Raw genomic sequence first — 24,293 nt, 5'->3', positions numbered from 1 at the left:
TTGAACAATATAAACACACATACAACTAAAATCTTGTTTCTCTCTGTTGTTTATGATAACTAGATCTTCTCCTCACTCTATACAGTATCCTCTGCTCTCTTCGAGTTCTTCGACTCACTAGACATGTAGTAAAAATGTAATTGATAGTAAGTCCATCCATCTGTAACCACAAGCAACCATCTCAGCTGTTAGCTTTTTATTCCCATTTACACTCATCTGTCTGTGACTTATAACAGATAGTATACTTATAGCTTGTGTACACTGAAAGTTACTGAAACCACAAGCCAACTCCATCATGTTTTAAAATCGTTATCTGCTGTATCATTTTTGAATGTTCAATATGGAAAACAATGAAAATAACAAAGTGCACTAAACAGTAAAGCAATTTGCGCTACCGACCAGTTTGTTTAGGATTACACAAATAAATATGTTTAACAATACATAAAAATAATATTGTAAGAAATACCAGTTTGTAATATCAAGCAGCATAAAGAGCTGTTTTGTACAGCTAAAAATAAGTGGAAGTAGATGACACCAGAAACCGGACGCATTTAGCTTACAAATACATTCATAAGGTGGATAGCAAATAACTGCAGCTGCTCTTTCTAATCTTCACACAGTCACCCCTGAAGCATGAAAACTGAGTGAATTATTCATCTACCCATTTACATATACCTGTAAATTCTGATGATTTGCCTTGCATTGAGTCTTTTCCAATTTTACCTCTTATAACATAATTTGCGTAGATATTATCAGTATTTTTCCCATCTTCTCTGTCCATCTTGTGTTCGTCATCTGTGTCTATGTGGCCAGTATTTGTACATAAAGAAACCGCAACTCACTGCAGACGATTTTTTTCTCCTACGGTGTGGATAAGACATAAGAACACAATTCACGGTTTGTAATGTTGTGATTCACTTTGTAGCTGGTTGGTTCATGACTTATAAGTCCTTAACAAAGACTTGTTTTAAAATCCCCATGGGAATAATGAATGGAGAAAAAGGCAGCTGAAAAGTGGACGGCCCATATCGGTTCCCAGCACTAAGATGAGAAAGAAACAGAGTGCGATAAACTGTTTAGGACTAATAACTTTTTTTTGGTGATTTATTGCAAATGGGAGGTAGGAGTATTTGTAAAATGTTTTTTGCAGTTCTATTTGTTGTCACTATTAGAATGTAAACACTCAACTTGCTTCTCCTCGTCAACTTTCTTCTTTCTATAGAATGGCCGGAAAGTGCAAGGAGAGCTTGACCAATGGTGACCTGTGCTCAGAAACTGATGCTGACTCCACCAGTCGCCGACTCTCATTCCTGAAGATGGTGGGCAAGGGCAAGATGAAGAGGGAGTCCATGCAGGACCACTCATCTCAGGGTCCTGAGGAGGAGCCGGTGGAGGAGGTGCCTGAGGTCAAACCCAGGGAGCCACTTTCAGGTAATCGGTCAACTGAATATGAAGCTGTGCATTTGTAGAGTAACCATTCAGCAACTCATAGACTCATATTCCTCAGAGTACATAAAAATAAGTAAACACACATTGGCAGTTTAGCTATTAAAACAGTTGTTTTGTAATTGTTTGTGTCAGTGTAGTGCAGCATTTAGTATTTGGTACTTCAACTATGAATGTACAATCTTTAATGCTTGTTCCTAAACTTTTGACCACAGCTGTACTGTACCAGAGCTTGATTGTTGAACTTGTCCTGCATAAGCATGGTACATGCAAGGCAGGAATTTGCACATGATTGCATGCTCAGGTTTCAGGCTTTTTACTGCAAGACAAGATAAGGTTTAAAACCAGCAACAACTTGCAGGCTCTGTTGGTTAAAGAATATTGGCATAAAGGACAGTAGTGAAGGATGAGATCGGGAACATCAAGCTAGCAATACCTAACGTCACAGGCCTGGACTGTTTTGCAAGCATATCTACAAGTGTTAGCAGTTGCTTGCGCATTTGTTAAACAGTCAACAGAGTTCATTGTGTTCTCAACCTAGTAGAATTTAGTTTCAGCCCTGCTCTTACATAATTGCTCTTACATAATTACACAGTCATTTTAAGCAAGACTCTTGATTATCAGGTTCACGTGTGTTTGATTAGTGTTGGAACTAGTTTTGCAGAAAGATTGATAATCAGGGAACATGCCTGTCAGAGCGGCATGCATTTTAGCTGATTTTCAAGACTTTTCTGCCGTTTTCACCATGCGGGCTATAGGGGGCTGTCAAATTTAAACCATCAATCTTTTCTCCTTGTCTAAATGCAGAATGGAACATGATAAAAGAGGAATCTGAGCAAAGGGGAACTGAATGTGCCCCACAGTGTCATGTTTGGTCATGTCTTTGCTTTGTTTCTGCAGGGGGGGGGGCAGGGTTAGTGATTCTTGCTGCTTTGCATGTCCCAGCTGACACAGCAAAAAATCACTTTTTATTTGTGTATTTAGCCACATTATGTTGACGGGAAACCTTCTGGTGACCCCCACAACAGTCATGTGGGTTTCCAAGTCAGCAACTGTCAGCTGAAGAGACCACCAGATGCTTTATGATTTATCTGTTATTTGGGTGAAGAGCATTTTTGTTCACACATTGATCAGATGCCAATGGTGAATGCTTTTTTTCTTAGTTTAGTCTGTTTTTGTGGTTTCTTAAGTATTCTTGTGTATGAGCTTAAATAATAGGCCTACTTCCCATTTATTTTGCAGACATAAGTGTTGTGACAAAAGAAAGCATTGCTCCATCCACCCAGCTGTTCTCAAGTGGTCCCACATTCCTGAGTGAATGATAATCAAATTTAATTTACAGAGAGCCTTTTTTGAAAAATGATATCAACCATCTTCACAACGATGCATTAAAAGAATATATGGGGCATAGGAAAGATTAAACGAGAAAGTAACGCTTCAGATAATGTGTAAGGCCACGCATACCTCGGTCACTACACATGCAAGAAAATCCAAAAAAATGAAGTAAAGAAAAGGACGTGAATGCTATTCATGGAAGGTGTTTCAACTGTCAATTGTCAGCTTCTGCTAAACCAGATCAGATTTCACTTGAGTAGGAGTGGTCAAAACATTCTCAATGCCTTTACTTCCTGTGTCATTGTTTTACCAATTTTAGACTATAGCACAACTTATAATTGATATAATTATTTATATAAACTAATTTTAATACCAAATAAATAACAACAATACCATCCTTTCCATGATGTCTCAACAATATGAAAAATTATTCTTGGAACACAAAGCAACTAAACCTCATCGTTGCTTTGCTGTGAGTTCAGAGAGCAAGGTCTACGTTGCATTCGTTTGGCTGGTATCTCTCAGGACTGAAAGCATTTAGTTGTCTTTGGGATTGGCAGAGTGTAAGATGACATTACTGAATTGATAAAGAAGCCATATAGAAGGGCGTTTACCCCTCATCCTAGTGAATGATTTCCAGACCTTGCCAAATTACAAGCCGCAACCTCCAACCATAAGCCATAACTACAGCTGAGAACCATTCTGTCATGGCCGCCATGGAATCAGTATCTGAGTGGTATGTTTGCAATCAATGCGTTCCCGTTTATGATAGCAAATATTCCTGCATGCCAACTGGCAGAGTCACTTGTGAAAGGAATAGCCAACACTTCCACCTTATCCAGCTATTGTCCAACATTTGGCAGGAGGATTTGTTCATATATATGAAATAAACCAACATGCGTTAAGTGAGGGCAGGGTAGCACTTAGAGTAAGGTGGAGTTCGCGTTTTCCAAATGGTCCAATTTAGGATTGTTCTGTTGATGTTGGCCATGTCCAAATAAATTAAGAAGGGAGTGGGACCATTCTGTCCTGAGAGGGGCTCATGTCATCACTTTGCATCCTGACCTAAAGGTCTCCAGTGGCAGGCGAGGCCAGTTGTCACTTGGAAGCCTCACTGGGCCTGGACATTGAAAGAAAATTTTAGCATGTGGAATTCCTTCAGGATGGGCTCAGTATTGCTAGACCCATCTGCGCCGCTAAGGCAGAGGCAGGAAATACAATCATCCGCCACTTATTAAATATTTCACTTCTGGGGAAAATATGTCTACTCTGCACATGCTGAGCATTAAGTAGGGGAAGTGAATGAATGAGAACAGGAGTTTCTGTGGGCTGCTATTCCTCAAGTTCTTCGGTTTCTCCTGCTCCGACTTGACAGGAGGGTGATTTTGACTCTGAAACACAGAGGGTTAATGGAAAATGGTCCTGAACCTGTGGCACGACAAAGAACAGATCGTATTCCATTACATTCCTAGAATCCAGGCTAATCTTTTCCTTGTAACGGCTGATTGGTCCTGCTGAGAGGTGTTGGTTGTGCAGGTGTGTTGGAGCTATGTTAGCAGATATCTTGCTTAGTCAGATCTTTTCAGTCGAGTTGCTTGTCAGCCCCCACCCTTTTAAATCCTCAGCCAAAAGCAAACAGTCTTATGTCCTCTTGGAAGTTGTGGTGGGGGTATATGTGTAGCATATGTGCCATACGTGCCCTTAAAAGGCAACACTTTAGTCCCTGTGGTTTTCATTAAGGAAGGGTGGTGACATGTCCATGCTTAAGTCAAGCATGCTCCACATCATGAATTTAGTGCGTGAGACTCTGTGGAAACAAAGAACTAGTGTTGTCCTCTGCACAGCTCAGCGCTGTTACTGGCAAAGCTCCGCATTTTAATGACTGTGGGATAAAACCATTTAAACTACATGGCTTTTAACATCTGGATCATTGTTTTTCCAATATTAAAGTCTATCATTTTATATATATATATATATATATATATATATATATATATACACACTACGGTTCAGAAGTTTGGGATCCGTAAGACTTGTAATGTTTTTTTAAAGAAGTCTCTCATGCTCATCAAGGCTGCATTTATTTGATCAAAAATACAGAAAAAAACAGTAATCTTGCAAAATGTTATTACAATATAAAATAATGGTTTCTATTTTAATGTACGTTAAAATATAATTTATTTCTGTGATGCAAAGCTGAATTTCCATCAGCCATTACTCCAGTCTAAAGTGTCACATGATGCTTCGGAAATCATTCTAATATGCTGATTTATTATTAGAATTATCAATGTTAGCAACAGTTGTGCTGCCAAATATTTTTTTGGAAACTGTGATACTTTTTTCAGGATTCTTTGAATAAAATGTTAAAATTAACAGCATTTATTCAAAATATAAATCTTTTCTAACAATATAAATCTTTGCTATCACTTTTTATTTTACATCGTAATATTTCACAATATTAATTTTTTTCCTGTATTTTTGATCCAGTAAATGCAGCCTTGATGAGCATAAGAAACTCTTTTAAAAACATTAAAAATCATTCTGATCCCAAACTTTTGAACGGTAGTGTATATATATGTATATAATGTATATGTGTGTGTGTGTGTGTGTGTGTGTATATAATTATCATATATAATATAATTACTCCAATCTTCAGTGTCACATGATCCTTCAGAAATCATTTTAATAGGCAGATTAAGATGAGCAAGCAGCATTTCATATTATCAATATTGAAAATAGTTGAGCTACTTCATATTTTTTTAAAAACCATGGTGCATTTTGATACAGTCTTTCATGACTTGGAAATTCAAAAGAACAGCATTTATTTGAAATAGAAACATTTCTTTGAAACAAATCGTACTGACTCCAAACTTCTGAATGGTATATAAGTTGCAATACATATACATAAGTTGCAGGCATATACAAACCGATAGATGTCTGTACTAGTGTAGACAAACAGTTTATTACCCGGAATGCAATTACCTGTTGCATTTCTTTGAATTGCAATTCATTAAATTCCAATTCCTGTTATTCCAGTTCCTATTCAAGTTCCTGTGGGGCATGGCCAATATTTTTTTCTTTCTTCCTCTCAGACTGAAGCTTGCAGGGTCAACCTTTTCTCCCTTCATGTATGAATGTCAGCAGTCGGGTCTCAAAGTCATTGAGATGATACAGTGACATGTTGTTCTTGGGTGGAGGAATTTTCACGTGGATGAGTTGCAGAGGAAGTGAATTTTTAACAGGCAGCACATTAATTTTTCCACCTTGTCCCCTGTCTGCGTTAGCGATAACCCTGGCGGTATTGTATTTTATATTTAGATCTCCTTCCGATGGACTGGCACACTCGGGCTGTTATTATGCGAGACGCTTGAGAAGGGTGTGGGGTCTGTCGTGGCATTACAGGACAGTCCATCCTCGATAGGGATAGGGACAGATGAGTCAGGCGCCAACCGAGCACCCCCGCATCCTTCCCTCTAAGAAAAGGTCAGGAAGTTACAGGAAATAAATGGGCAACTCCGCACCACAATGAGCCCCTTACCGTCCATTCAGTGTTCTGAGGAGGAATTCAACAGCGGGGACAATTATTGCACAGCTGATTTGTGACAGATGTATCACGAAAATGGTCAGAAAGAAAGCTTAATAGAAGAAATAAACAGAAGAGTAGAAGTACATTACATATGTATTATTTATTAAAATTATATACATTGGAGGCAAAAAGTTTAGAATAATTAAGAGATTTAAACGTTTTGAAAAGTCCTTTTTGCGCACCAAGGCTACCTTTTATTTGTAAAAGAAATACAGTACAGTAAAAATATTGTGAAATATTATTACAATTTATGAACAACTCTTATTTGAATATATTTAAAAATGTAATTTATTCCTGTGATAGCAAAGCTGACTTTTTAGCAGCCATTACTCCAATCTTCATTGTCACATGACCCTTTAGAAGTCATTCTAATATGCTGATGTTTTGCTGCTTAATATTTTTGTGGAAACCATGATACTTCTGATCAATTTAATGAGATGGAGATATCAATTTAATTTTTCTAATCGTACTTACTGTCAGGGTTATGGACCTGTTTTGTGTGTGCCTTCCCCTTGACCCAGTTTCTCCCTCATGTTAATTGTTCCTTGGTTTCACCTGTGTGTAATCTATTATCTCATTTAGTTCCATGTAATTAAGCCCTGTGTCTTTCCTTGTCCAGCGTCCGGTATTGAACGTCTTCCCCTCGTCCTACGTGTGAGTCTTGCCTGTTCTGTGTATACTCCAGTATTTGGATTAATAAAGACTGTTGAATGCTACCCCCTTGAATGTCTCCGCGCTCCTTCGTCTCCACCACAGCAGGCGAACCGTGACACTTACCCTGTAGTGTATCATGTTTTACACAAAATATTAAGCAGCAAAATCTGTTTTCACTGTTGAAAAAAAAAAATATATTTCTTGAGCACTAAATTAGCATATTAGAATGATTTTTGAAGAATCGTATGACAATGAAGACTGGAGTAATGATGCTGAAAATTCAGCTTTGCCATCACAGGAATAAAAAAACATTTAAAATGTAGTCAAATAGAAAACAGCTATTTTATATTGCAATAATATTTAACAAAATAACTGTTTTTACTATGTTTTTGAACAAATACTTAATTATTCCAAACTTTATTTTTTACAGCATATATTATACACTGATGTAATATGTATGTAAATAATGATTGAATACTTGAAGCTTGTCAAAATCTATCACTAGTAATCAGACCAATTTGTTAGCCCAAGTAAATGTGTTCATCCCAAAGGAAAGGATTGGAAATGAAGGATGGGTGTGAGCGCTGACCTCAATGAGAGCCCGTCTGCTTCATCAAAGATTTCTTTGGAATGTCAAAAAGTGCTGCTACATGTAAGAAACACAAGTGAGATCATTATAAACTATAGCCAGCAGAGTGCATTGGCAGTCCTTTTGACCATCTGGAAGATATATTGCATTTATGTCTTAGGTTTTAATGGCATGAAATCTACTAATGGGGGAATTCTGAAGAACTTTTGAATGGCCAAAATAATGTTCCCATATTCATCCATCTTCTCCAGTGGTTCTCAGACCCACATTGTCATTCTCAGACCCACAACTATATTCGACTGCTCCATGGTTTTTCAAGTTCTCATGATTTACCGAACAATGAAATTTTTTACAGCTTGGCATATTTAGAAATACATATATGCATTATAAAAATGTCTATTGGGTTGATTTTTAGTTGTTTTGGCTTATTTTAATGGTAGTTTGCTGAACACCCCCTAGTGGGCCCCGACTCCCTGGTTAAGATTAATTAACCAATTAACATATATTGAATCATAAAGTGCAAGTTCAGACACTTTTTTTTTTTGCTCTTTCAGTTTCTGTTCCGTGACAATTATCATTGCTGATTTGTGCATGGTATAAAACAATCCCAGATGATTCTTTTGAAGTGCACTTTTTCAAATAGAGAAGAAACCAACGTTTCTCCAGAGATGCTGTGAATCAGTATCCCTGTACGACACTGACGAAAGTAATAGCGCCATGTGCTGCATTTTAAGTGAAACTTTATGATGAGAACATTTTCAAAACATCTTTGGATATCAAAGCCTAAATGGAAATCAGTGTTGTTCCTCCAGCACATTGTCTGAAGTAAATCCTCATTTATGTGTCTGCTTTGTGTGTGTAGGTATTCAGTTTCCTAAAAGTAGGAGCTTTGAGTTAAGAAGTTAAATTTGCTCACTTCAGGTGTATTAGTTACATTAACATGCTGCAGAGTTTAAAGGAATTGTTGGCCCCCAATAAAAAAGAATCTGTCATTATGTATCATTATTTTCATCTTCGCTGCAGCTCTCAAAACAAATATGATCTATGGCTAGGCCTGTCATGAATCACGATCATGAATTTTGTCCTTTAGTTGTGATTTAAAAATTGAATTATGTTTTGTCCATGTCACTAAATCTACATTTTATGTCCCTTTTTTAACTTGGAATATATATTATAATAAAAATTCGAAATAGACCCATATGATATACTGAAATGCTGTGAATTAATAATATTTATAGAATTATTTGTAATATAATATAATTAGGCACACAAGCCTTTTCATATGAAGAACAACCTTTGGCTATTTTAGTGTACTTTATAACTGTGTTTTTATATTCTTTATTCTTTACTAATTTAAAATGAAGGTATTTTACAAATAATTTTTTTGTGAGTTCCATGTAAATATATCAGTATACGGTTTGGTGACTAAACAATGAAAGAATTAAGTATTCAGTCTCTGCTGTGTGATTAATGCATAAACTCTTTATCTTGTTTTGTCAGTATTGGAGATCCTGCAGTTGGTGACGAAAAGAGATTTGTTTTTGGCTGACACTCACATTCTGGAGCTGGAGCAGGAGTGTAGGGAGGCCGAATCCCCGACGGCAGGGGGCACTGAGGATTTCAGCAGTCCCAGCAGCAAAGACAGCAGTCGGCGCAAAGCCAAAGATGTGGAGCTGCTGTACGAGGCCCTGCAGAAAGAGCTGTGGGACGTGGTGAGGGAGTCTCTGCGTAGCCCCACCGCCGGGCCCAACCTGGGCCTGGTGGTGCAGGTGCTTCAGCAGGAGGAGCAAGCCGATCGGGACTGGGCTCAGAGTGAAGGAGCCACTCCAGGAGGCCCACGGCCAAGGGAGTTCAAGAAACGCTGGAGGGAGGCGGTGGTCGACTTGGCAGATGCAAACTTACCCCAGCATGAAGAAGCACAGGCGGGTGAGCTCGCAGCCTACCTGGATAAGCTAAGAGTGCGTATGGTGGAGGACCTCGGAGCGGCTCGGCGTAACGTGGTGTCTTTATATCCTGTGGAATATGACTCCTTCCAAGTGTACACACAGAGCTACCATCAGGCTGTTACCCGTCGTCTCCAGGCTATCACTAATGGAGATCTGCAAATCACTGATATATACTCTTTGCTAGACTGGCTCTACAACATTTACAATAGGTAAACACCAGCAGTTTGACTAGGATTGTTCACTCAAAACAGTGCGATTCCAAACCGGTATGAGAACATTTTCCCATAAAAGAAACCAAACAGTGACCACAGGCTGACTTTAAAAGTGGTCCATATGAAGTCTTCTGAAGACATATTCAAATATTGCGTGACAAGTTTGAGTAAACAGCAAATTAGAATTTTGTACGTGTACAAATGAAATTTGAAGGTTAAAGATTTGTGATTGGCAACTCTAATTACAGGTTGTTCTTTATATAAACCTGCGATATGACTTCAGAAGACTTGAATTTAGCATATTTAATCATATGGATTAATTTTATGGTGTTTTGTCATGTTTTAAAGCTTGATATATGTGAAGAAAAACAGAATGAAAATATCTCAATCTTCTGTTCAGTGTTGAAATGAAGTTAGTGAACAGATTTTTACAGATAATTTGTTTGTTTTTTTCATTTAGAGGAAAAGTTTGGAGTCATGTGTACATATACATATACATTTTTTTTTTTTTTTTTTAAGAAATTAATACTTTATTCAGCAAGGATGCATTACATTGATCAAAAGCGACAGTATTGACATTTATAATGTTCCAAAAGACTTCTATTTCAAATAAATCTTCTTTTGAACTTTATATACACTCTTAAAAATAAAGGTACTTCAAAAGGTTCTTCAAGCGATGCCATAGAAGAACCATTTTTGGTTCTACAAAGAACCATTCAGCCAAAGGTTCTTTAAAGAACCAACTCTTCCTTACCTTTTTATAATCTGAAGAACCTTCTTTCACCACAAATAACCTTTTGTGAAACAGAAAGGTTCTTCAGATGTTAAAGGTTCTTTATGGAACTTTATGGTTCTTCTATGGCATCGTGAAGCGCATTTATTTTTGTACATCAAAGAATTCAAAAAATATATATATATATTACAGTTTTCAAAAACATTAAGCAGCTGTTTTCAACATTGATAGTAGTAAGAAAAGTTTCTTGAGCATCAAATCAGCATATTAGAATAATTTCTGAATGATCATGAGACACTGAAGACTGGAATAATGGCAGCAGAAAATTCAGCTTTGCATCAGAGGAATAAATTACAAACAGTTATTTTAAAGATTTCGAAATATTACTGTTTTATTGTATTTTCGATCAAATGCAGCCTTCGTGAGCATAAGAGATTACTTTTTTTTTTTTTTTTTTTATCTTACCAACCCCAAAATTTTGAACGATATAAAAAGTAAATCCGGTGGCAATGTACATTAGCGATGGCCTGTTTTGTAGTTTGTATTGTTGAGTATTACTGGCTGTATCCAGTTGTCAAGCCGCATACAGCAACAGCAAACCTAAAACAGATTGTTATAAATAGCTTCTGGTTGATATGAGAGGTGAAAGCCACTCTTGTACCTTCCCATTCCTGTTCCTTCATAATTCAATGTTTCCTTATGAGTGAAGTCCAGACTCAGTTTGTGATTTGCTCTTCCTGTTGTTGCTGCAGAGATGTCCTTGGAACAGTCACCATAACAACACCCATTAACCTTGCGCAGCTTGGCCCACTGCTGCCAGCGGAGACGGTGGAAAAACTCGAGCTTGACTGCCTCAACTCAGTCAGGGTAAGAACCGAAATTCCCAGTCTTCGTCCCCAAGTATCTTCTAGCATTTTCTGTGTATCTTGAACAACGGCACATCCTGTCCACTCAAAGATATGGCTGGTCATTGCAACCTGCACGGTCAATTAGAGTGCGGCATTTCAGGGTCAGCACGCGGTTTTCCTGTCTACAATGAGCACTACACAATAGGCGTCAGTTTGACAACATATTTTCCCCCTTTGCTCATTAAGCAACATCAATGTGTGGTCTTTTAATAATCCTTAAGCCCATCCTGAAAATGGTGACATTAGTCTCATACTTTATGTCATGAATGTGTTAATGTAGTGACTGTTTCCTTATGGATGCTGTCGTTTCATACATACCCAATACAGGCCCCAATATGGCCGCCCCCTCTCACAGCAAGGACGCTTTTAATGAGTGTGTTGAAATGTTATGTTTTCCAGGGGAAAGTGACCAATGAGCTGTCTCAGGTTTTGGAGGAGGAGGAAAAGAGATGGCTGGACACCCTGAACATCGAAGAATATCAGTTACCTCTGGCTCGCACTGTTATTCAGGTCAGCGCAGGGACCATTTATGCTCATCTATATAAAATAGGATATTGTGCTTGACATATGGTGTCAGAGCATGTGATATCACATGTTACTTTAATCCATTTTCTCAGTATTGATTTTGTGTATAATGGCCCACTGTTCCTGGCCATCTGCAATATTTGCAGCAGGTTTGAGACACTGGGTCTGTTGTTAGAACAAAACGTAAGACATGCCGAATGGCATCCATGGACCTCTGTGTAACAAGAAAATCGTCTCCTAGCTGGAACCAAAATAAACAAACATTTCCCATTGTGAGCATGTTTCCATTACAGCACATTGTTTTTGCAGGCTATGTATTGCACTCTAGTGGTCATGAATGATAGTAAGGAAATTAGAAAATAGTCACTTAATTTGTTTGGTGAAGTAGCATTGAGCAATATATTTCAAGACTAAATTGAGGAATTTTCTAACAGATTTTAATTAACTTAGTGTTTACTGGTGTGTGAATAACATATTTCTTATATTTTTGATTATAGAGGCTACAAGAGGACCTTGAGAGATCAGCAGCTGTAAACAGAGATTTGGGTTCACGGGTTGCTCAGTGCAGTCTCAATGGACTGGCAGATTTCCTATACAGGTGGGAAAGTAATACCTGAAATATGACACTACTGTCCAAATGAATAATTTTATTCAGCAAGGATGCATTAAATTGATCAAAAGTGACACTAAATACTTTTACAGTGTTACAAATTAATTTTTATTTCAAATACATATTGAACTTTGTATTCATCAAAGAAAAAAATAGTACAAAAATGTTAGCATTTATTAGATAATATTTAGCAGCACAATTGTTTTCAACATTGATAATAATAGAAAATGTTTCTTAAGGAGCAAATCAGCATATTTGAATGATTTCTGAAGGATCACGTGACAATGAAGACTGGAGTAATGATGCTGAAAATTCAGCTTTGCCATCACAGGAATAAAAAAACATTTAAAATGTATTCTAATAGATTTTAATTTAAAATCCCTTGTGAAAAATAAATATGCTAAAATGTATTTGAAATGCATCTATTTCATGCTAAGTATTCTACAAATACATGTACATATTTATGTACTTAAAAAAAATACCCTGTTGTACTAAACTGGTATACCTAAAAGTCTGCTAAATTGGAACAGTTATTTGGAACAAGTACTGCTGAAGTAAATTTGATTGTGCTAAAGTGGAACTATTGCATATATACTTCAGGTACACTTTAAATATATTGCATTTAAAGACTGATATTATTCAAAGATCATACAATCCTCATCAATAGTGACATTAAAACACATTTTAAGCTTAATATTAAGAAATATGCATTGTGCACAGGTATTACTCCAAATAAATTTGAATTATTATTTTTATATCAGTAAGTCTCAAGCGATAAGTAAATATGTTAATAGATTTAAACTATACTTAGTATGAAATAGATGTATTTTAAATATATTACTTTATTACTAGGGATAACAGTTCACAATCTTATTGTTTTATTATATATTGGGCTTTATATGGGGTTCCAAGTTAGGAGCCCAAATTATAACCCATGAACAACTAACCCTATTTAATGCCCTAAATGCTTAAAAATTGCTTATTTGTTAGATAAATACATTTTCTTTCTTCACTTAGATAATTCCTATAGAAATGCGTCATACTAACTACATGCCATCCTTAAATACATCGTTTCTGCTGCAGTTTTCAGAGAAAGGTGGAGATGTTCCATGAGATGCTCATAAACAGCTGTGAGTTAAATGAAGACGGTTACATCTCTAAAACCATCGCACTTGTCAACTGTTGTCCAACGTTCAGGTAGGCTTCCTCAAAATCCTTTATGTACAAGATGGTTTTTTTTATCATTTTAGTGTTTTTACAATATAAACTGCTGTGTTCAGGAGCTTTGTGGAGCGTTGCGGCCAGTGTGACCCCTCAACCAGCGAGGACTCGATTCGTAGAGCCAACACAGCTCTGGACAGGATAGTCAGCTTGAGTGTGCGAGTGCTAAACGACAGACTTTTTGAACATATCAGGGTGAGGCTGCCACAGATCACCCCACACTTCCTCACATAGACATGCACGCACGCACATATATTTCAATACCTTATGTTCATCATGCGTCTCTGTCCAAGAATATAAAGAATATCTTATCAGCATTTCCCCTATGGGCTGTTCTCAAGGATGTTGTTTTGCACAGCTACTCTGGCTCTGAGACACTAAAATAGCAGCACTATGTGAAAAACACTAGTGAATAAGATGTTTTTGGCCTGACGCCGAACAGTGTTTGCTGTACAGATTGGCATTACCAGCTCTCATGGGCCACATAGTTTCGCTGCATCCTTTTTTACCAAGATGGGGCTCGAACAGGAAGTTAGCCGCACTCTCTTGACTCTAAATATGAAAGCCCTCACATCCTGGTGAAGGCAAATATAGTACATTCCAGTGTGTACTGTGTATGTCATTTCTAATTAAGATTGTTCTGTCTCATTTCACGTAGCACTTGTTTGATAAGCTGATTAAACGAAAATGGCTGAGCAACACTGAGCCTTTTGAGCAAATCGAGGCACTCATAAAAGAGCACTTCAAGAAGTTTCGCAGGATGGACAATCCACCTTATGAGGTAAACTAAGACGTCAATAACATTCACTTCCTCCCTCAAATTGATCATAAATGATTCTTAAAAACATGTATTTTTACTGCTTTGTCAGGTACGCTTTGATTCTTTAATTCTTGTATCTACACAGCCCTTGTATTGCATTGGTTCATCATAAATATTTTTGTACACATACTGCTAAAATCTACTAGCTCTCTCAACTTTTTCTTTTTACATCAAACAATTTCAGCTCAAATCAGTTGTATGTCCGATTGTCGATTTAGCTATGGATAATGCACAGTCAGCCAGTCATGGGTGAAATAAGATATATCTGTTTCATGTATGATCATGTTGGGTTTTTTGTGAGATAAGCCTCTTATTTACTGTGTTCTCTTAGGTCCTGGTGGTGGAGGTGCACCGGCGTGTGATGACTGAATATGTGCGGGCCATCATGAGGGGCAGAATCATCTGCACATCACTCAAAATGAGGAAGAGAATGGCTGGACGCCTTCGTGATGAAGGAAAGCACCTAAAAACACTCTTTAAAGAGCTGGTGAGTCACTTACAGTATATGAAAGATCAAAGTAAAAGGTTTTCATTCCTCCTGCTAACCTGGGGTGCGTTTTCCGAAAGCATCGATAGCATTGATAACTCTATTGGTTACGACGGAACTTGTGAAATGCACTCCTGTTCTGTTAAAAAAAAGTCAGTTTTTATATTTATATTAATATTTCAGATGTAGCTTTTATTTTTATATTTTCAGATTTTGTTTTAATTTTAGTTTAGTTTTTAGTAGTTTTGTGATGTTATGTCATTTTTTTTATATATATATTTTTATTTCAGGTTTAGCTTTAGATTTTAACTTAATTTCCAGTTAGTAATTTTAGTTCATAAACCTATTTAAGTTAGTTTCCAAGGCAATGTTTCTATTTTTTGTTTTGTTTTAGTTAATAACCCTGCTGTCAGCCAGATATATAATATTAATTATGATATAATTATAAAATATGCTAGTACTGGTAAATTTTAAATATTTCAGTATGATCAGCAGAGTATGAAAATCTTTGGAATGTTTTTTTTTCCTTGCAGTTATTCCTAAAAATCTACATTTTCCATGTTACAGTAACATATGAGGTGGTCAACTTGTTTCATATTTATGGGACTAAATGGGAAACCACAATTACAATTCTAAGATTTTTTTTTACTGTTTTCTGAATCAATTTAGGTAACACTTTATTTTATGTGTCCTTGTTACACGTTACATGTATTTAGTATAATAATAACAATAAATTATGCATGCAGCGAACTCTAAACCAAACCCTAATTCTAACCCTAACCATGTAAGTACACGTAGTTCATTCATATTAATCAGTATTTAAATGTGTAATTACGCTGTAACAAACAGTGTTGGGGGTAACACACTACAAGTAACGTGAGTTATGTAATCAGATTACTTTTTTTGAAGTAACTAGTAAAGTAATGCATTACTTTTAAATTTACAATTAAATATCTAAATTACTTTTTTCAAATAAGTAACGCAAGTTACTTTGTTTTCCCATTTATTCACCGACACCTCTCCTGTCCCTGAGTTGGGAGAAATTGAGAGTGAGGTACAGAGGTGCTTCCTTCAGCCTGAGGCTTATTAATTTCACTTTTGATGTGAAGAAGTGCTTACAGTTGCCAAAAATAAAACTTTTGGGACTTTTGTTATTAAAAAAAAAAAAATCAAGCCCAGACCAGGTGACAAAAAAGTAATGCAAAAGTAACTTGCATTACTTTTCATAACAAGTAACTAAGTAACTCAATAAGTTACTTTTTCATACTGGAATGCATTGCTTTTAAAAGTAACTTTCCCCAACACTGGTAACAAAGACACCGTAAAATAAAGCATAACGTAATTTTATTTTTATTAGTATGGCAAATATATTTTTCTTATTAAATCCTTATTCCCAGATTCATCACACTTGCCAAAATGTCCGTCTTACTTTGAGCTATGTTTTAATCACTCAAAAACCATTTCTAGCTGACAGCTTTCCAAACAAAAGAAATTGTGAAGAATGGGCTCTTCTGGAGTGGGCATGGAGGCAGATGGCCAGATAGGGCTTTGGCTCCAAAGGGCATCTCTATGACCCACCCAAACACTCCTTTCCCCTGTGCAGTGTCCGCCCCTTGCTTCAGTTAAAACATCCGTTTGTCACCTCGGTGGACAACAGGATGCCATTGTTTATGGAAGAATGTCCTGTCCTGGGCCTTTGAAGTCATGACTTGCCTTTAAGGTCAAACTGAGAGTCAGGAAGAACTGCCTTGGTGTAATGGGCATACAGATATTTACCCTCAATTGGAACAACATGTGCTCCTATACTTAATCCTCTAGGTTTTTGTTTTTCCAGAGAGAGACGAGGGTAAAAATAGCCTTCGGAGTTGTTTGGGCACTGTGATCTTTGGCTATCTGTCAGAAGTCATTGTATAATGTACTTTCGGAAAGCGTCTTTAGTACCAGGCAGCTGTGTTTAATCTGAACGTTCATCTGTACATTCCAGTTGCTCGGCATATGAAGATTGATCTGGTGACTGATCTGATGTTATCTTTGTGTGCCCCCATCCAGGAATCCTCCGCCTCCTGGCTCGACAGCGCAATTCCTCACTTATCGGAGATCATTCTCTTGGAAGACACTCCCTCCATCCAAATGGAAGTTGGCGTCCTGGTACGGGAATTCCCTGACATACGGTGAGTGTCTTGAGGGGCGGCGTGCCGCTCGGCCGGGACACCTTGTAGCCCCTGATATGATCGAGGTCGAAAAGCAGAGAGCTCAGGTCATCTGACAAAACATGGTCATTCTGTTTGACAGCAAAAGAGGGGCTTGTAAAAGCAAACAAGACCTTTGCGGTTTCCTGATTTTTATGGGAGTCTGTTTGGTTATCCCAGATTCGCATGAAAGGTGTACAGTTGTCCAGCTCTGGATCCTCGCAAAAACACAGGCATCCTGCCAGGACCTGACCTAAAGCTCCATGGTTTAACCTAGAGAGGGCAGTTGCCTAATCAAGAGCCCTATACGGCTGCAGAATCCAGAGGAAACTCTCTTTTGTGGAATGTGTGCTAAATAAAGCTTGAACCTTCAAATACATGACCTAGATGTGCTGCGGGCTCCATTGTTTTAGCATTAGCAACACCTTTGGGTTTTAAACTGATGAACACTTGGAATCTCTCCCATCTACCGTACATATATTCACACATTTTATGATCTAGGGAAACTTTGAATGAACAGGAGCCAACTCTGGGAAGGTTAAATTAGGATTCTTTGCACCATGTTGTTTCAGCTGTACAAATATACAGCTATACATTATACATTACAAATACAGTACATTATAGAATATTATAAAGAACTTCAATTCCAATTCAAAACATTTACATCGTATTAATATTTTATCCTTTTTTGGTTTTACTTTTACTTGTTTAGTTTAATTTTGTTTTGTTTTGGGAAAAGAAATGAGGCGGGGGGAAACATACATAAATACATTTAAATATTTGGGGTTGGTAAAAAAAAAATCTAAAAAATTGATGTGTCCTTGTTACGTTACATGTACTTACTATTGTAATAACAATAAATTATGCATAATTACATGCAAGTAACCCTGAACCAAACCCTAACCATATAGCAAATACATGTAGTTAATTAATATTACTCGGTACTTAAATGTATGTAACAAGAATACCTTCAAATAAAGTGTCAACTTTTTTTTAATGTTCTTGAAATGTCTATTATGCTTACCAAGGCTGCATTTATTTGATCACAGTAAAAACAGTAATATTATGAAATATTATTACAATTTACAATTATTTACAATAAATTTAAAAATAAAATTTTAAAATAAAATAAAATTAAAAAAATAAAAAAATAAAATTTTATTTTAATATACTTTAAAATGTAATTTATTGCTTGATGAAAAAGCTGAATTTCAGCAGCCATTCTAAAAAACAGCACATATTTAAAATAGAAATATTATAAATGTCGTTACTGCCATTTTTATCTATTTTTGATCTTCACTCATTGCTGATTAAAGTATTAATAAAAACAAATTATACTGACCCTAAACTTTTTGTTTAAATAAATAGATAAATAGACTCTCCTCACTTTCTCTTTCGCTCTCTCTCTCTCTCTCTCAATTCAATTCAGTTCAGTTCAATTCAATTCAACATGTGCTTTATTGGCATGCCAATTGTTACAATGTATTGCCAAAGCATAGTGTTTACATTGAATCTAGAACAGATATGTATTAGCAAAAAATAATAATAAATAAATACATGCATGTGTATATATAATTAAATAAAATAGAACAAATCAGTTCTATGAATTCTAGAATCTCTCTCTCTCGTAAATCTTAATTTGTAAACCTGTTTTAATCCTTTCTTTCTTTTTTAAATTCAATTTACAGTTTGACAAATCTATAGAATAAACTTCAAGTATTTGAAGAATTTTCAGTTTAGACAAGTTTTGCAAGTTATGAAAACCAAAAAAATAGTTTTCTGAAAAAAAATTGCCTTGTACTTTAAGACAAACAAAGCATGTAAAGAGAAATTCACTTAATGAAGGTCTATTCCAGTATAGTTTCAGCACTGACCACTCAAAATGAAACCATATTAAGGTTTGACTAATGCAATAGATGCAATATTTCACTTATTATGGCGCAGTACAGTTATTGTTAATATGACTATGCCTCATACACGAGTCAAGAGTGAATAAATCTTTCTTGTGTTTTGCAGGAGGAAGCATGTTTCCGCCATACTCAATATCCGTGGGATGACCCGACAAACAGAAAGGCAGGAGATCTTGAATATAGTGAAAGACATCGAGAACAGCGACAGCGTCATGCGGGTGTCCCGGGACAGGGCTCTCTTCGCTGAGGTGCCAGTGACATCAGAAGTACACTGTCTAAATGTAGGCCTGAGCCGCGTGGCCCTCACCGCCTCGTCCCTCTTCTCCAGCATGCGGTTCCGGCGCAGAAGGACTCCAGCCAGGGAAAACCAGGATGACATGCTGTAACCCAGCACTCATAGAGCACTGGAGACCATCAGCACAGCATTTGTTTCTAAAGTGCCATTGTCATATCGTAAGGACAAGTAGGGACATCTTACAGATGCTCAGGATTGCAGGTTCTCTTAGAAAAAAGAAAAAATGACACTACAGTTGGCATCACTACAACTGTTTTTGCACAACTAACATTGCAAAGGCTTGTGTGAGATACAGTGGCACCAAAAATATTTTGGCACTTTTAAAAATGTATGAATGTCTTTGCATTATATAACACAATATCAAACCAAGTGGCATTTATTATAGAAATTTCTTTTTTTTGTAAAAACACGCTTTTCAAGAAAAACATTTTACAAATGAAGTTTGTAAGGTTTTAAATGATCAATGACATTTTGTAGTTGTAGAATTTTAGTGGACCACGTTCATATATTGTCTCAGGACCAGTTGGTTAAAAGTCAGAGCAAAAAATGTCAAAAAGAGGTCTGTGAAAAGGTCTAGCCTCATTTCATTGTTAATACAATGAAAGTCATACATTCTGTGTATCTAAAAATGTCCAAATAATCTTTGGGGCCACTATATGTTTTAAATTTTTATTTTATGGAATTGATGTATGTTATTGTCTGAATATATAGTGCAAACATCTCTAAGAAATGTCTTTCAGGATCTTAAATTGAAGTGGTCCGAGTGCATATAAAATGTAAAAAATATATAACTACTGATCAAAACACTGCTTGGTTTTGGGAATTTTTAGCTTTTTCTAGATCATACCATTTATCATTTTGACTTTTGTGACAGTAGTTGATAGTTATGAACTTGTGTTCTTTTTTTTTTTTTTGCACATGACTGAAGACTGATTTTAAGGTACTAAGCAATTGCAGTTATCTTTAATCTTTCAATTATTTTTATCATATTTAAATGGATGATTTTGTGGTCCAGTCATCTATTATCTTGTCATGAAAAATAAATGTATTTTGTTTGAGATCACTCAGATTTACCTGTGAAAGAAATCAAGAGGGACTATTTATGTATTGCAAGACTTATTTATTGCACCAGTAATTTCATTAATCTATAATAAATACTGAAAAACAACAACAATGGAAACCAATCCAAGCACAAATAACTACAACCAAAAAAAAAAAAAAAAAAAAAAATTAAATTCATGAATAATTGTATCACTTTAGAGACACTGTGCTCAATGTACAGCCATAGAAGCTTTTGGTGTGTTTACCTTAAATATTGATGGACAGAACTTTTCAAACAACATTTATGTATTCTGCATTTACTGTGGCACAGAGTTTGTCTTCGAAAAATATCATTTTTCATCCAACTCTTCTTTTCAGCATAAGTCTGTATATGTTGCTGTGTGAGCGCCATGGAAAAGAAATCAAAGAGCATTTCAGTAAACTTTAGGGTACTCTGCATGTTGCTACATATTGAAAGACTTAAGACTTTGACGTAAACTGATATTTTGGTTATAGGAAGAAAAATATTTTACAGTGTACATATATTAAATCACATATGAATAAATGACAGCGGATCAGTTTCTGTGTGTGTGTTCATGAGTAAATCTTTCACTGACTACAACAGTAAGTCAGATACACTGGGATCTTGTGTGTAGCTGTGATTCTCTGGCTTTGACATCACATCATCGCCCATTATTATTATCATCATTATCATCATCATCCAGGCTGCCCGTGTTTTTGGTCGCCGCTGTCCTTGGTGCTGAGCGCTAGTCCAAAGACGCATGCGCAAGGGCTTTAGACACACTCAATATTATTTATAATAGTGAGGAGTACAGTAATCAATCATATTTTTAGAGAAAGGTTTGTCTTTGTTATTTATTTGAACTGTTTTGTTGGACATCCTTGTACTCCAACTAGGTTTATTTGAAAGTCGATTTCTGTATAGCCATGGGCCTATGAGTTTCTTGCCAACGACAAAACCATCACTGCGAATTAACAGCATGCTTTTTAGCTAAATTCAAAATTTAAACAAAACAACTACTGATCAAAACACATGAGGAAAATGGGGGAAGGGGGGGAGTGAATATTTGTGCACACAAATATCAAACCATATCTTTGGTCAATACAAGAAGTTATTACGATCGTTAATTCACCTCAGCGTTTACTCATGAGCAGCATGCAATGATCTCCTATAATTCTTACAAAATAATAGGTATGTGCAGGACTGGCGTGTAATAAAATGCTATTACCACCTTTTTCTTGACGTAAAAATGGGCGTGGCCATTTGTAAATTCTATGGGTCTAGCTTCCGGTCTCATCCGCGTCCAGCTATTTTTAGCTGTACAAAACAGTTCGTTTTGCTGATTGATATTGAAAACTGGTGGTGGTCACTTTCTGGTCACTACTTAACCCTTTAAGCCCCCCCCCCCCCGCCCCGTCTTAAAGTATCATCTTAAAGCTTAGTATCTCAGCTTTTTAATGAATGTAATCATTTTGTGATTGTGCACTTCTGAGCAGTACCTCTAAACCTGACTGTACCACCGGTGCAAAAATTAATAATCATATTTTCGAAACTACAGCCTTGATCAATGCAATATAGGTGTCATTTGAAAGCTTAGAGTCTGAACTTTACAATGCATGTAGCCAAATGGAACAATTCCTAAGTCGTGCTGTTATTTGCTAATAAACTGGAGGGGAAAAAATCATAATTTTTGAAATATTATTTTTGTACTATTTACTGTAATAGCCTATGTCAAAAACATCATGAAGCTCAGATAGTCATGTGTCCTATGTCATTTTAAAGCTCTCAAGGAGTAAATTACAACGAGTATAATTGTTTTGGGCTTTGACTAAACTTGAGCGGGTTTTCGTACGTGAAGCCCGTAAAACCCATAGCCTATGTAAATAATAAACCGATGCAGTATTTAAGTCACGTTTTGGCTCATAACTTCATGAAACATGCTCCGATTGTAGAAAATTGGACATCATTATTTACAGCAGATTATCACGATTCAAATGAATTCTATCAATTATATCAATATAATCCAATAAATCGATCACGAGATATTGCTCACGCAATTACGACACATAAAACCCTACAGGGGCACAGATGCTAACTAAAACTAAAATGTAGCCATCACGTGGCATTTTCGCTTATAACTTCATGAAACATGTATAGATTGTAGAAAATGGCAAATCATTAATTACAGTGGATGCTCCCGATTGAAATGAGTCCAAGATCAACATAATCCCATGCTTCGATCATGAGTTACTCCACATGAAAAAAAAGGACAAGGGCTAAACAAAAAATAATTGTCCTCCTACCTTTTTTCCTTCCTGAGTTACTGCATGTCAAATAAGAAAGATATGAAAATTGAGCAAATTCCCTTGAGCAAACTTTTATTTTTTGTCTTTTATAAGCAGTTTCTCACTATGAAAATATTCAAATTTATTATTATTATTTTTTATGTAAAAAGTTTTCTTTCAAACAATACCAACCTTTTGACTCTCCTTGCTAGAGATTTGGAGTTATGAGTCATTATTTATGTGCATGTCACTCAGAAAAATAAATAAATAAATAAATAAATAAAAAATGCCTACCTTTGTTCCAAATGCTGTAACTTTTGATTTCTTTATGCGATCACCACAAAATTTGATCCTGATACAGGTCACATATAGAGGAACACCATACCTTATTTCTTTCATGAGATATTGCATGTCAAATTAGAAAGATATGTAAATTTTCCCTTGAACACACATTTTTTATTTGCTGTTTATTAGCAGTTTCTCAGCATGGGAATGTCCAAATGTTTTTTTTTTTTTTTTTTAATTTAAAAAGTTTCTTTTCAAACGATACCAACCTTTTGACTCTCTTTGCTATAGTTTTGGAGTTACAAGTCTTTACTTTTTGTATGTCACTCAGAAAAAAAAAAATGCCTTCAGGGCTTAAAGGGTTCAAATGTCATTTACGGCTAAAATGTAATTTAAGATTTTGTAAATTAAATTTAAATTTTCAATATTAATGGTTTGGGTTTTTAACAGTAAAGACTGACCTCTCTCTCTCTCTCTCTCTCGCTCTCTCTCTCATAAATTCATACGTTCGTTACAGGTATTTATAAAATGCTATATTTATTTATATGGATATGTGATTATATATCCACATGTATTCATTATGTTTTAAAATATTCATAAAATAATATATGTGTATCTGATGTAATGGGCAAATGAGATAATTGCCTATAATTGTCTCCTCATTGTACGCTAGATGGCGCACTTCTCACACAAAAAAAATTCACTGCACTGCCATTACACGTGTTCTAATGTAGCCTATTCACTGTGTGTTTTTAGCTTACTATGTGATTAATAGCAGACCCTGTCATAAATGTACTTTCTTTTTACAGTAACTCACGACATGTCTCAAGTATTTAAGAGAAAGAAGGTTGTCAAGGCGTTGCAGAACCTAATGAAACACAAAAGAGCTCCCTTAGCATGTCAAACACACAGCAGGGGTGAACGTGGGAATGGGTCAACTTACTCAACCCATAATGGGTGTGAAAAAAACACTCCATAAAAGAATAAAACACTTTAATGATGTCTCGCGTTTAGGCAAAAAGTAATTTGTTTAATGGCAGTTTTTGACTTTACATTGTGTGAACTTTTCATTGTCAGTCAAAACAAATGAATTTGAACAGAATTGATTTTTTTTTTCCTTTTGAAAAAGTATTAACTCAATCATCACTTGATTTTGTTTCAAATTTGGCAGCATGAAGTCATTAAATAATAACA

General features: G+C 36.0%; 1 protein-coding gene across 2 annotated transcripts in view; it reads left to right on the top strand.

The window, feature by feature from the left end:
* exoc3l2b (exocyst complex component 3-like 2b) overlaps nucleotides 1-21,087 on the top strand; it is a 32,042-nt gene extending 10,955 nt beyond the window's left edge. For both annotated transcript variants that reach the window (XM_058745212.1, XM_058745211.1), the window contains exons 3-13: nucleotides 1,223-1,431; nucleotides 9,111-9,765; nucleotides 11,254-11,368; nucleotides 11,809-11,919; nucleotides 12,432-12,532; nucleotides 13,628-13,741; nucleotides 13,825-13,960; nucleotides 14,424-14,546; nucleotides 14,917-15,072; nucleotides 17,122-17,243; nucleotides 19,278-21,087. In XM_058745212.1, the coding sequence (XP_058601195.1) occupies nucleotides 1,223-1,431; nucleotides 9,111-9,765; nucleotides 11,254-11,368; nucleotides 11,809-11,919; nucleotides 12,432-12,532; nucleotides 13,628-13,741; nucleotides 13,825-13,960; nucleotides 14,424-14,546; nucleotides 14,917-15,072; nucleotides 17,122-17,243; nucleotides 19,278-19,557 (2,122 nt within the window). In that variant the 3' untranslated portion in view covers nucleotides 19,558-21,087. The remainder of the gene's footprint in view (nucleotides 1-1,222; nucleotides 1,432-9,110; nucleotides 9,766-11,253; nucleotides 11,369-11,808; nucleotides 11,920-12,431; nucleotides 12,533-13,627; nucleotides 13,742-13,824; nucleotides 13,961-14,423; nucleotides 14,547-14,916; nucleotides 15,073-17,121; nucleotides 17,244-19,277) is intronic.
* The last annotated feature ends 3,206 nt before the right edge of the window (nucleotides 21,088-24,293 follow it).

Source organism: Onychostoma macrolepis, chromosome 15 (assembly GCF_012432095.1).
Source record: "Onychostoma macrolepis isolate SWU-2019 chromosome 15, ASM1243209v1, whole genome shotgun sequence".
NCBI lineage: Eukaryota > Metazoa > Chordata > Actinopteri > Cypriniformes > Cyprinidae > Onychostoma > Onychostoma macrolepis.
The sequence above is the reverse complement of the archived record's forward strand: the minus strand, read 5'-3'. Positions and strand labels throughout refer to the sequence as shown.